The sequence below is a fragment of the Berghia stephanieae genome, chromosome 11 (genome assembly GCF_034508935.2).
Source record: "Berghia stephanieae isolate SIO BIC M18660-M18661 chromosome 11, UCSD_Bste_1.3, whole genome shotgun sequence".
Lineage (NCBI taxonomy): Eukaryota > Metazoa > Mollusca > Gastropoda > Nudibranchia > Aeolidiidae > Berghia > Berghia stephanieae.
This window is the reverse complement of record NC_088370.1, coordinates 18,917,471-18,931,536: the sequence shown is the minus strand read 5'-3', so window position 1 is coordinate 18,931,536 and position 14,066 is coordinate 18,917,471. Positions and strand designations below refer to the sequence as shown.

Genomic DNA, 14,066 nt, shown 5'->3' with positions numbered 1-14,066 from the left:
TTGGTCAGGGGCACGAGTATGACTCGAGCTGTAGTAAATTCAAAGCGGTGTGATTGGTTCAAGTTTTGAGGCTCGGTAAGGGTAATGAATTTCATTGTTTGTGAAACAAAAAATTAAAAGTGTGACTTTTTATTGTTAAATTCTTACATACTTTCAAGACAATGACGACCTGTGGCTTAGCCTTAATAGCCTTTAAGGCCCTACGCCACTGTATATATATATATATAATATTGAATCGTGTTTGATACAAATATGGTACGAAAAGTGCTCGACATGTAGTAATGGAGCGAATTATTATTTTTTTAAATATTTACCACAATGTTTGAGACAGTCTACATTAATGTTTCAGGCTTAATTTGCCATCGTCAGGACTGGGTTGTTTTGTTGACTGTTGTTGTTTCTTGAAGTGGTTCCGGTTTAAAGTTAATTAACAAGAACTTCCGGCGATGTGGACACGTACCGTATATCTCACTTTTCGTGTTGAGTGTGGCTTCATGAGGGTGTTTGATTATAGTGTATTTCTCTTCCAGGCATAAGCTACATTGTTTTGATGTTGGTATGTATCCTGTTGCTTTAGATAAAATTTTCCATGAAATGTTGTGGTCTAGTTTGTTGTCTTTTAATTTCCAAATATGTTCGCTGAGTTTTGTGGATGTTTTTTTGTTAGTGTTTCTAAATATTGAGGTGTGGAGGTTGTATCTTGTTTTGAAATTATTTTCCGTTAGTCCTACATATTTTTCTTGCTTGTTTGTTTTAGTTTCGGTGACTGTGGCTTGGTAAATTAAACTTGATTCTAAACATTGTTTGTTTAGCGGGCAATGTTCCTTATTTCTGCAGTTGCATTTTCTGGTGGGTGGGTTTTGCTCTTGTCGGTGGTTTATTAATATTTTTTTGTTGTGGCTTGAAATTATTTGGTCTATGTTGCGCATACACGAGTAGCTTATTTTAATGGTATTCCTGTTGATAATATTATATAGCTTGTGGTTTTTTGGAAAGTGTGTATCAATTAACTTCAGGAACTGCTGTCCTATATTTGTGCTGACGTTTTTGTCGAAAGGTGGGTTGAACCAAGTAATGTGTCGTTTTCTTGTTTTACGTTCTTCACTTGTGTGTTGGGGTTTACATGAGAGGGAGGCGTCTGTGTATTCAAATGGTGTGTTGTATCCACTTTTTGTGAGTGCTTCTTTGTAGGGGGTGGCTGCGACGTTGAATATCTCTCTGTTTTCCTTTCTTTTAAAAATATAGCATTGTGGAGAACATTGTGCTTATTTGGGTCAATAAAAAAATGATTCGGCGCACAACTCTACTGAAAGATTTGAAAATTAGAAATGTATTTTTTACAGATAGATAAACAGATAACTTGATTTCCTTTTATAATTTAAAGTCAGTTTGAAAGTTCGTAGAGTCACACAGATATCATAAAATACGTACCGACGACACTAACACACTCAAAAACAACCAATTTCGTTACTGTAAAAAGTTGTCAGTTTGCGTCATCTATTTATGACATCAAGTATTATTATTACTTCCGTTGTGTTGTTGATTTAGCGGTGTTGTTATGTAGTAGTATGTTCTAATTGCGTGTATGTTTGTGTGTGTGTGTGCGTGATGCGTGTGTGTGTGTGTGTGTGTTTGTGTGTGTATGTGTGTGTTGTGTGGTGTATACATGTTTGTGTGTGGCATTCATAGTGATATCATTCACTTGATCACATGAAGGTATTCGGATTTACAAAAATTTTAAACAAGTTTCACCGATTAACAACGTAAACTAATATTACTGCTGATATTACGGTCGTTTTTATGCCATGAATGTGATAATTATTGCCCTGGTAAATATTTAATTAAAAGTTGTCGGCAAACTGTCAATTGTATCTGTCTAGCCTCGAGCCCGAACAAACTTGATATTTTTCTCGTCTGCTTCAGATTTTCATTTGACCTCACATAAGTCAGGTAAACGGGAGACATTCCGAAAGCTCCTACATCCCCAGTATTCTTTCAATTTGTATTTTCGCCGTTGATCTTTTGTCAGGCGTTTATTTATCCTATTTATCATCATATAGATGAGATATTTTAAAAAGTGGATCACTGTTCATATTTAATATGTCAAACTGTTATATAACTAATTCTTGACATGAAAAACAATACAGTACTCGCTGTATTTAAGCACGCTCTCAGGAGAAGTAAAAAAAAAGGGTGCTTGAATTTGAGCGTGCTGAAATCCTATGCTCATAAGAGGTAACCAACACATTCGGTCATTCACCTCCAGTGTGTTGTATTGCATGCAGAGTGGGTTAGAATTCAGCGTGCTAAAATCCAGCCAGTACTTCACAGGTACACATTGGGCAACGGTGTGCTTTGTTTGTTTTTAAGGGTTTTACGGCGCTTGCAACACATTTAGGTTATATCAGCACCAGTAAAAAGGAAGAAAATGGGATAGTAAAAAGTTCTAGAATTACAATTGAAACACCCAAGAGAAAGTAAGACGAAGGGGAACTGGGAACAAGTAGGGATCAGATGTAGATTCCAAGAGCATACCACCAATGAACTTAGTTTGAGATCACCTATAAGTCTCATCCGGACACAAGCACAAAATCCAACAGAGGAATACACTCAAATGCTTACATTATACATTCAAAATAAATATAATAATAGATAACAGAGAGATAATTTACAAGGAAAAAAATATCATCTCCCAAAACAATAACTATGCATTTGACTGTTTCCCTCCCAGCAAGGACTCCAACCAGGGCAAAACCAAGTAATCTCATTCCAAGACAAAGACAGATAGCAAGTTGGAAAACAGATATAGGGGGGGGGGTAGAAGACACAGTAAGTACATCCCTGCCCACTATGGGAGGTCAGAATGTGCTTTGTGGAGCCATGAAAAATATGAGATCATCATAACTATGTTGAATATTTATGATTAATTTTCCAGTCAACACCTCCCATCAGTTTAATATCCATTTTGTTTGTTTTTTTGTTTTTAAGGGTTTTACGGCGCTTGTAACACATTAAGGTCATATAATCGCCAGTAAAAAGGAAGAAAATGGGATAGTAAAAAGTTCTAGAATTACAATAAAGCATCCAAGAAAAAGTAAGACATAGGGGAACTGGGAACAAATAGGGATCAGATGTAGATTCCAAGAGCACATAGTCAAAGTACTTAGTTTGAGATCACCTATACGTCTCATCCGGACACAAGTACAAAATCCAACAAAGAGGAATACACTCAAATGCTTACATTATACATTGAAAATAACAAATATAATAATACATAACAGAGAGATGATTTACAAGGAAAAAAAATATAATCTCCCAAAACAATAACTATGCATTTGACTGTTTCCCTCCCAGACAGGACTCCGACCAGGGCCTGGATAAAACCAAGTAACCTCATTCCAAGACAAAGACAGAAAGCATGTTGGAAAACAGACATAAGGGGATAGAGGACACAGAATGGACCCCCCTGCAATATCCATTTTGTTAATGAATTCAATACATTGAGTTGTATAAAAACAAGTACGTATTTGTGTAGATTTTTCAAAATTTTAGAAAGTAGAAATTGTGGTTTCAAATATTGTGGCCTTAGCAAATAAAAATAAATCCAAATTGGTGGCATCATCATTATTACTCGTGGTCATAAAATTTTAATTCAAGGCATTTCAAACATTAGGACGGAAATGACAATGTCGGCAGGTATCTCAATGGTCATGTGATTAATAAAAAATAACGCCTTCCACCACAACGCCATTAGATGCCATTACCTAGGCATTCCATGACGGAATATAGATAATTCATCAACCAGGATGTCTGATGTCAACAGGAATCACCCATGTTGTCACAGTGAGATACCGTCGCCTAGGCATTCCATGACGGAATATAGATAATTCATCAACCAGGATGTCTGATGTCAACAGGAATCACCCATGTTGTCACAGTGAGATACCGTCGCCTAGGCATTCCATGAAGTAATATAGATAATTCATCAACCAGGATGTCTGATGTCAACAGGAATCACCCATGTTGTCACAGTGAGATACCGTCGCCTAAGCATTCCACGAAGGAATATAGATAATTCATCAACCAGGATGTCTGATGTCAACAGGAATCGCCCATGTTGTCCAACGTGAGCAATTTGGGGGTTAATATAATCTTACCTAAGGAAATAAAAAATAAAAGTGCCTGAAGCAAGGCTTAAACCCCGTTCCTTCTGGGTCACAGAGCAATGCCTTAACCACTCGGCCACTTAGCCTCCCTCATGTGATAAGGAAACAGGGATAAAAAAAATTTAAAAACTCGTCATGGCGAAATTGTGAACAAGGAAGAGGAATGATCACAATAAAAAGTGTAAACATTTCAAAACTTACATCACTTCTAAATATGTCTTTTCACTCTTAAATCGTAAAACCCACTTCAATGAAATAAACTTACACTATTTATTATAACAACGATAAATGGATTTCACATAGCCTGTTGCTTGCTTGCCGCATCTCTTGTCCTAAACAAATGAGTGTACACCACAAATATGCAACATTTACACATACATAGAAAATCACTAATAAGCACTAATAATATCTAAGTTGAAAATATCATCATTATCACAGAATTATAACAATATATAAAAATGTAAAATATCTATTTCGTCAACAACAATGCAAGCCCTTTGATGGAAAGAGAATGATTAAGTAAGAATGAGCTTTGAGCTTTTATATAGAGCAATATCCATTAAATGTGTTCAATGCGCTTTACAAAGGGTCCCTGACCAACAGCAATAGGTAATATGTTGAACGAGAGATAACGCCTGTTAGGCGATATTACAATCTTTTACGAAAGACAACGCAGTTGACGGCCAGGTACTCATTTTACACCCGAGTATGGTGAGAGAATATGAGTAAAGAGTCTTTTCCAAGGACTCAACTATGTGCAGAGCGAGGCTCGAACCCAGGACCTTTTGATCCGAAAGCGAGTGTCATACCACAAGACCACATAGCCGCACAAACAAGAATGCTGCTTGTCCTAGCACTGATGATAAATTGAAACATCCAAATTGTGATAAACTGACTCAAAAGTAGTCCTTCAGAGCCACACGGCACATGGAACCGAAGTTTATCCCGGTTTCTATAGCGTGAAATGGACAATAGCAATTGCTTGCTATCCTTTGGATAGGACGCTAATCTATCGCAAAGTACATTTCCGCCAGATTTAATAAATCAAGCTACCCATTCACTTCTAGGGTGACATTGGGTCAGAAAATAAAAATCTCGCCTGCACCTGGGATCCATCACAGACCCTTTGTGTGCGAAGCAAGTGCTCTACCAACTGAGCTATCATGACTCAAGGTGGTGTCAATTCAGTACCAGGGTGAATCGGATGCTAAAAACGTTATTCAAAATCATCAAAGAATTAGTTGTAGATTCAAGCAGGTTAAGAAACTGAATGAATTATTCTCAAATGTATATTTTAAAAAAAACAAAAAAAAAAAAACACTTAAACAATTTTTACTCTCCAAGCACGCCACAGGGAACTAAAATTCCATGTCATATTTTTAAAATCATCTTACAATAGAAGTCTATATAATCCATTCATAAAAAAAAATTTTAATGGCGCGTCATGCGGAAAGATTCGGATGTCAAGTTTCTAGCCTGTTTAGATGCCTAGTGTCTAGCACATTTAGATGTCGAGTTTCTTGAAGGTTCCCCCCAGTCCAGCCATGCCAGCGTTCTCCTTGCTGCTTTCGGACTTCTTATCTTCCAAGGTCATCGACACAAACCCAAACTTGTTGTTGTATTCAAAATTTGGATCAGACTTTAGCAACTCCTCAAAAAATTCCTTAAAAAGAAACGAAACAATAAAATGCTGCGTTATATTTTCCTTTGTATCAAGAAAATAAATCAGCAAAATAGATAATATTGAAACAAATACATTGATCTTTCTTGCTTGTGAAAGTATAAAATTTGAAATGTTAAAAAAAACAACAAGTAAACATTTTTTAACATTGCATTTGACGATTACAAGAGAATAAAAAAAAAAGTCAGAATCATTTTCCGATTTTGGTTGAGGTGGGGGAATATATTTATGTTGTATATATTTAATTTATCTTTAATTTATTCGTAAGCATTTTTTTGTTTGTTTGTTGCTTTAGGTCTCTTCCAACACAATTGATGTTATATGAGAGACCGCTGAAACAAAAAAACAAGCAATCTAACAAAAATAGTACAAATGTAAATCAAAATCATAACCTAAAGATATCATAAGCTAAATTATAAATAACCAAGAACAAACAGGCAGAAGGTTTACAGAAAAAAAATATCCCCTGTCAAAAATACAATCACAAACCAAAGAAGCAGGATAGGCTAGTAAAGAGAAGAAGAAACGACATCACTATCGGATCGTACACCCATGCGAACATCATATGTATATGATTCAAGGGTGATGCTCCCATCCAACCACCCGCGTAAGCATCTTGAGATAATACAATGTATCTACATTGTAAATAATTAATTAAGAAAAAAGTGTTCATATCTTCAACTTGAACATTTAAATCCGAAATATTAGTTTTTGAAAAAAATAAAAAGGTGACTCTGCCATTTCTTCCCTGTCATCTTCATTGCTTCTGTCCCTTGATCAGTGACAGAGGAATAATTACACTGACCCACATATAGATAGTATGCGCTTGACTAAGAAGCTCATAACATTGCCATCCGGAAGTATAACGGACCAACACACAAAACTGTGTGTATCCATGAACGTTTATAGTCGGGTTAATACCGTTCAGTGAGCATTACTCATAAACGCGGATGGCAAAAAACAATAACAAAGACCTGAGTGACGTCATCTTCGAACTATCTATACAAGATTGATATCTCAGAGCATTGGCTTGTAATTTTCTATGCGCTGCGTCAATTGTGAGTTCTGTTCACACGTAGAAATCATCAACCCCTTTGAAATGGTTTTTGTAGCCAGAATGTCCTCAATATACCGTTCACTGCGCTGGAGACAACAAAGAGGCACAATCGCTGACAAATGCATTTCGGCAATCCAATAATTAAAAAATAAATAACCGAAACTAAGAAACCAACAAAAAACTATTTTAAAAAACGGAAGAAAAAATTACTTCTCTTCGTGCCAGATCTCAATCTACTGTTTCTATTCTACCCTTTTAATGAATGTGTTCCCCCGCATGCCCCCAACAAAACAAAACAAAAAAAAAAACCCTCACAAAAACAAACAAACAAAAAAGTAACCCGATTTCAGAAAATATGGCAAGCTCACCTTGTTGCTGAAGGGCTCCAACTTGCCTCCAAGGTCAAAGGGCAAAAGGTCAGGGGTAGAGTGAATTCCCTCCAATTTGTCACCATTCAAATGAATCTGAGACACACACAGACACACACACACACACACACACACACACACAACAAAATAAGGATACAATAAGTTAAGTAAGTTACAATGTTCTAAGTAATCAAAGAAAGGGATATTGTGCGATCTTATTCCAGTGAAGTATTTAAATTTAAGCAAAGTTTTCAAAAAGGAGTCCCTCAGAGCCATTGGGCCCATCATCATCATCATCTAGTCAGCTGATCCTGCGTAGGACGTTGCTTCCCGAACTTTCTTGCGAAACAGATTACGGTTTTCCGCCAGTCTACTTGCTTGAGTTGCTGTCATTCCCAGCCATTCACATATATCTTGTTCCCAGCTTCTTGTTGGTCTACCTCTTCCTCTCTTGCCGTCTACCCTTGTCTGCAGAATGTGCTTTTCTAATGATTCGTGGCGAGTCGTGTGGCCAAAATAGTTTAGTTTCAATTTCTTTACAGTTTGAAGAAGAATTGGTGATTTTATTCCGATCCTTCTCAGGACTTCTTTGTTTGTTTGTTTTTCAGTCCATGATATTCTGAGTATTTTTCTGTAGCATGCCATTTCAAAAGCTGTGATCTTTGTGCTCTCTGCTTTGCTGATAATCCACGCTTCGCATCCATATGTTGCAGTTGGGAAAACAACACTTTTGAGGATTTTGATTTTTGTTTGAATGCACTGCCCTTTCCAGATATTATTCATCTTTTCTAGCTTTGATCTTGCCATTGTTAGTCTCCTCCTGATCTCTGGGGCCGATTTCCCGTTGTACTCAATCCTGGCTCCAAGATATTCAAAATTCTTTACTCTTTCTATTGGGCCCATAGAACCAGAATTTATCCCAGTTTCTAAGCCTGAAATGGACAATAGCACCTGCTTGCTACCCTTTGGATATAACGCTAGTCTATCGCAAAGTACGTTCCACCAAATCTAAGTGACTCAGCTACCCATTCACTTTGGGTGGACAGGGGGGTTAGAAATTTTTTTTTACTGCACCCTAGAATAATATCGGTCCCTTTGCATGTGAAACAAGAGCTCAAGTGCGGCTATGTGGTCTTGTGGTATGACACTCGCTTTCGGATCGGAAGCTCCTGGGTTCGAGCCTCGCGCTCGGCGCATAGTTGAGTCCTTGGAAAAGGCTCTTTACTCACATTCTCTCACCGTACTCAGGTGTAAAATGAGTACCTGGCCGTAAACAGCGTTGTCTTTGTCCTAAAAATTGTAATATCGCCTAACAGGCGTCATGTCCGGTCCTACATGTTAAATGTTGCTGTTGACCAGGGACCCCTTGTAAAGCGCTTTGAGCACATTTTTTTAAATTAAATTTTTAAACCAACTGAGCTGTCGGGACCCCTCAAAGTATTTAAACAAACGGATACTGTGGGATCTTATTGGAACCGAACACTTACCCTTTTAACCAGCTTTTCCTTCATGAACTGTTTGATGATGGGAAAAACTAGGTCAAAGAAAGTCGGTTCATGGACGTAGTCGATGCGTTTAAGTCTCAGGGGGAGCATATCCTGGAAAGGCAAGGGGAGATAAATCAAGCAAGGGTAAAACTCATACATACACATGTCGTACTTTTTCAGAGCCACAAGGCCCATAAAGCCGGTTTCTCTAGCACGGGCATGGACAATAGCAATTTCTTGCTATCCTTTGGTTAAGATACTACTTTATCGTACGGCACTTTCCACCAGATCTAAGAGAACCAGCTACCCAATCAATGCTAGTGGGTAACTTCTGTAGTGTAAAGGGACCCTTTGCAAAGTGCTTTGAACATGTTTAGTAGATATTGCGCTATATAAAAGCTCCCGTTAGTTAGAAAAAGGTACTATACATTTGACTGTCTCTCTCTCAGCTAAGGATCTTCACTAGGACCAGAAAAATAAGCAAAAACAAAACAATTAATCTCAATCCAGAGCAAAGACAGGAGCAGGAAAGGGAAAACAGAATGGGAGATGGAAGACACCGCAAGTGACCTCCTGCCTGGGTCTGTATCACTGCCAACCTGTTTTGTTTTTATGTTTTTAGGGATTTTAAAGTAGTCGGTGAGAGAAGGCTCTAGTAAAGTAATGAATGACCTGAGTTTGAAACGAATTTTTTTTTGGGTTCGTGGATAGCTCATACGGTAGAGTCACGCTCTCATCGACCAGGCGGAGTTGTCGTACCAATAAAGTCGCGGTTTCAAACCCCATCACCGCCGCGAAAATGTTTTATTCTCTATTGTCTTCTGGCACTTTTCTACTCACTTCATCTCTTATTGTTAAGGGTTTTTAAGGCGCTTGCAACACATTAAGGTCATATCAGCGGCAGTAAAAAGAAAGAAAACGGGATAGTAAAAAGTTATAGAATTACAATTAAAGTTAAAGCACTTAAGAAAAGGTATGACAAAGGGGAATTGGTTCAAATAGGAAACAGATGTAGATTCCAAGAGCACATTATCAAAGTACTTGGTTTAAGATCACCTAAAAGTCTCATCCAGACACAAGCACAGGTCCCGTCCCCACTAAGAGGAATATACTCAAATGTTTACAAATCATATGTAAAGCAAAAACAATACATGATTAACAGAGAGATGATTTACAAGAAAAAAATATATCATCTCCCAAAACCCTAACTATAAATTTGACTGTTTCCCTTCTAGCTAGGTTATCCGGCCAGGGCCAGGACAAAACCAAGTAATCTCATCCCAAGAAAAAGACAGAAATCATGTTCGAAAACAGATATAAGGGGATAGAAGACATAGTAAGTACCTCCCTGCCACCCTGAACACCACCCAGACTTCCTACCTGTAAGACTGCCAGAAAGAATTTAGGCAAACTAGGCCCTAAATGTTTTCCCTGCTTCCAGGTGACATTGGCTAAATTGTTGATGATGTGGATGCCATTAACTTGGGTTTCCTCTTCCTGTGCGATAGAGATAAAGACAACAATGACAACATTGATCACATCGACAAAAACGACAATGACAGCAACGACGAAAATGATAAAAATGACAACAATGATATAAATGACATCAATGATATAAATGACAACAATGATAAAAATGATAACAATGATAAAAATGACAACAATGATATGATAAAAATGACAACAATGATAAAAATGACAACAATGATAAAAATGACAACAATGATATAAATGACATAAACCATAAATATGACATCAATGATAACAATGACAGTAACTTTTCTCATTTTTCCCGACTTTTGGATTTATTTACGTTCATTGCTGTTTGATTTTCAAGTCTTAATGTAGCTTTTTAAAACTTTTTTCAAAACAAAAAAAAACATTTTTTTTTTAGGTCAACATATAAACATAAATTTATTGTTTTTCTTCTATGTAAAAATATCATAAATGAATATAATCACGGCTAAATACTAAACAATGCCATTATCTCATCTCTCATTCGTCCTTAGTGTTTCGTTCATCGTGATTTATTGATAAAGGGGAAACCCGAAACATCACCATTATCTGTCTTGGTTGATAAAATTGAAATGCTGAATACTGAAAATACTGAACGTAAGTTTTTCTCCAGCCAGTTTCAAAAACAATAAAAGCATGAATACATCACTTTAAAAAAATACTGGGGGTCCCAGTAGCTCAATTGGTAGAGCACTCGCTTCACACGCAAAGGGACCAAGATCGATTCCGGATGCTGTGCAGATTTTTTTTGTGACTCCCATGTCCACCCAGCAGTGTTTGGGGTAGCTGGGTCTGACAGATCTAGCGTCCTATCCAAAGGGTAGCAAGCAATTGCTATTGTCCGTTTCACGCTATATAAACTGGAATAAACTCCGGTTCCATGGGCCTAAAGACTCTGAAGGACTAAAATAATATTTTTTAACTTTTAAAATACTAGACAGACGTCAGAAAAGTATTTGGCATGTCTCAAAATGTTTCCGCGAGATCGAACAGAATGGAAAACAGAATGGGAGATGGAAGACACAGCAAGTGACCTCCTGCCTGTATCTGTAGCACTGCCAACCTGTTTTGTTTTTGTTTTTAAGGCCCAGCAACCCCATATTACTGCTGGGTGGACAGAGAAAAGGTCAGTATGTAAAAAATCTCGACTACACACACAGGATCGAACTCAGTCCCTTCGTGTGTAAAATCAATCAACTGACCTCTCGGGACCCCCTGGATATTTTAAAGACTCTCAAATAATGAGAGGAAAAAATCAAAGAGGAAAACAAGATTTGACAACTCTGCTATATTATAAATGACTGTTTCTGTTTTGTTTTTGTTGTTGTTTTTTTCTCTCCCGCGAGGGACCCCTGTAAAGCGCTTTGAGCATGTTTAGTAGATATTGCGCTATATATAAAAAAATCTCCTGCTCAAGTTTTACAGGAGAAGGTTGTTGGCATGGGTGACAGCAGGAAGAAGTGCTGAAACCTGAAACTAAAATCTCGACACTTTGCCAAACCTGAAAATGTACCTACTGAAAATGCGGCCTAAACTTTATTCTTATTTCATCACCGTGTTTATACCATTATTAATTTTTAAAATTATTTTACTCAAAACACTGAAACCGGAGGTATTTGACTTCGAGATATCGCGAAACCGGAATTCCGGCATGAACCGGAAAACTGGCACACATGGTTGTTGGCCTGCTGCGTAACCTCTTGGCTAATAGAACCAGGGACCTTTTCTTTGAGGGTTTCTATCCCTTAGATGATTGTATTCCAAATAAGAGGAGCAGCGTGGCTCAGTGGTACGGTCTTTGCTTCCTACCCGAAAGGTACCGAGTTCCATCACCCGCCGGTGCGTTGTGTGGCCTTGAGCAAGTCACCTCGCCCTAGCTCACTTTGCGGCGCTGCTCTGCGGCTGACGCCTGGGTTATTCCAGTCTTCCCTTGGAATAAACCATAAAGACAAATTTCCCCTTGGGGATGAATAAAGGGAATTTTATTCGTTTTATTTTTAACAAGCTTTGTCTGTCCATGTTTGAAATCATAAATAACAAAAATGGAATACAACAGAGGCTTCAGACGGATGATGTCGAGATTATGTTGTTTTTTTTTCCATTGTCAACAAAACACGATGAACGAAACACTAAAGATGAATGACAATGCAATCCTGTCGTCTCTCTTTCATCTTCATTGTCTCATTCATTGACATTGAATGTGTCCAAGAATAATAGCATCATCTTTCAACTAAGTACACAACACATACCGCTCAACAACCATTTAAGCAAGATTACAAAAGACACATCCCCTCCCTGCCCCCTATATCAGCACCCCAATGAAACAGTAACACACCACTTGCTTGAATGTCAACCTCTTGAAGACCTGAGATGCACATTCCTCCCACCAAATCTAAGCATCAGTAACACACTTTATAGTCACCTGGAACAACTACAAAAGACGTCTAACTTCTACGTCATGGCACAAAACCGAAGGGCTAGAGTTCAGGTGGTCGCTTTTTTGGATAAGTAAGTAAGTCCAATAATAATCTTATCTTGTGTTCTTACAAACCTCGGAAAGTTTTGTTAAAATGACAAAGTACAGCTTGGGAATTTCCATTATCCCGTACCGGTCTGGATCCCAGCGAGCTGTCGGGGGGAGAAACAAGGGATAAAAACTAATAAATATTCTCATAAATAACAATGGGAAATTGAATGTAAGCTTCAATTTAATTACAAAAACGGATCAAATGGACGTTTCGGGTTTCCCCTTTATCAACAAAAAAATTAACGCCATTACCTCATTATCTCATTCATCTGTGGTGTTTCATTCATCCTGTTTTGTTGATAAAGGGGAAACCTGAAACGTTCATTTGATATGTTTTTGTAAGTTAATTGAATCTTACATTCAATTTCACATTGTTATATATTTCTCCGAGCTTCAAGCAGCAACATTTACATTAAATATTCTAATGAGTATAATTAAACGCAAACAGCAATGACACATACATAGAAAAAAACAAAAAAACTAATGATAAATGTGTGGCTATGTGGGCTTGTGTGTGTGTGGGGGGGGGGGGGGGTGGGGGGGGAGGGAATGAGGGGGTTGTGCAATTTGACAAATTCACCAATCCACAGATGGGCATATTTCATATTTTGGACATTTTCTAATTAAATATACTGATAAGCAGTATTACTATGGTTTTAGGGGATTTTTTTTTCTTTCCTTTTTTTTTTTTTTGTTTGTTGTTTTTTTCTTGTTGTTGTTGTTGTCGTTTTTCTCTTTTAGTATGTGTGTGTGTGTGTGTGTGTGTGTGTGTGTGTGTGTGTGGTTGGGGGGGGGGGGGGTAGGGGAAGTGCACAAAAATTCTGAAATAAAATAGACGGGGGAAGGATTGTGTCTACCTGATACAGTAGAGTATCAATTAGAGGGCCCATTAAGCACTGCAAAAGAAAAACAAAAGGAGTCCTTAGGAACAATACGGCCCATGGAGGAACAATACGGCCCATGGAGGAACAATACGGCCCATGGAGGAACAATACGGCCCGTGGAGGAACAATACGGCCCATGGAGGAACAATACGGCCCGTGGAGGAACAATACGGCCCGTTGAGGAACAATACGGCCCGTGGAGGAACAATACGGCCCATGGAGGAACAATACGGCCCGTGGAGGAACAATACGGCCCATGGAGGAACAATACGGCCCGTGGAGGAACAATACGGCCCATGGAGGAACAATACGGCCCATGGAGTTGTTTTTTGTTTTTGTTTTTTAAAGGTTTTACTGCGCGTGCAACGCATTTAGGTCATA

The 14,066-nt window shown here is 38.0% G+C and overlaps 1 protein-coding gene across 1 annotated transcript in view; it reads right to left on the bottom strand.

Annotated features, from left to right (window-relative positions):
- Positions 1-3,624: 3,624 nt before the first annotated feature.
- LOC144956250 (alpha-tocopherol transfer protein-like) overlaps positions 3,625-14,066 on the bottom strand; it is a 33,897-nt gene continuing 23,455 nt past the window's right edge. The window contains exons 4-8 of the mRNA XM_078886682.1: positions 12,826-12,902; positions 10,140-10,256; positions 8,760-8,870; positions 7,273-7,368; positions 3,625-5,829 (exon numbers count right to left, since the gene is read on the bottom strand). Of these exons, the coding sequence (XP_078742808.1) occupies positions 5,671-5,829; positions 7,273-7,368; positions 8,760-8,870; positions 10,140-10,256; positions 12,826-12,902 (560 nt within the window). The 3' untranslated portion in view covers positions 3,625-5,670. The remainder of the gene's footprint in view (positions 5,830-7,272; positions 7,369-8,759; positions 8,871-10,139; positions 10,257-12,825; positions 12,903-14,066) is intronic.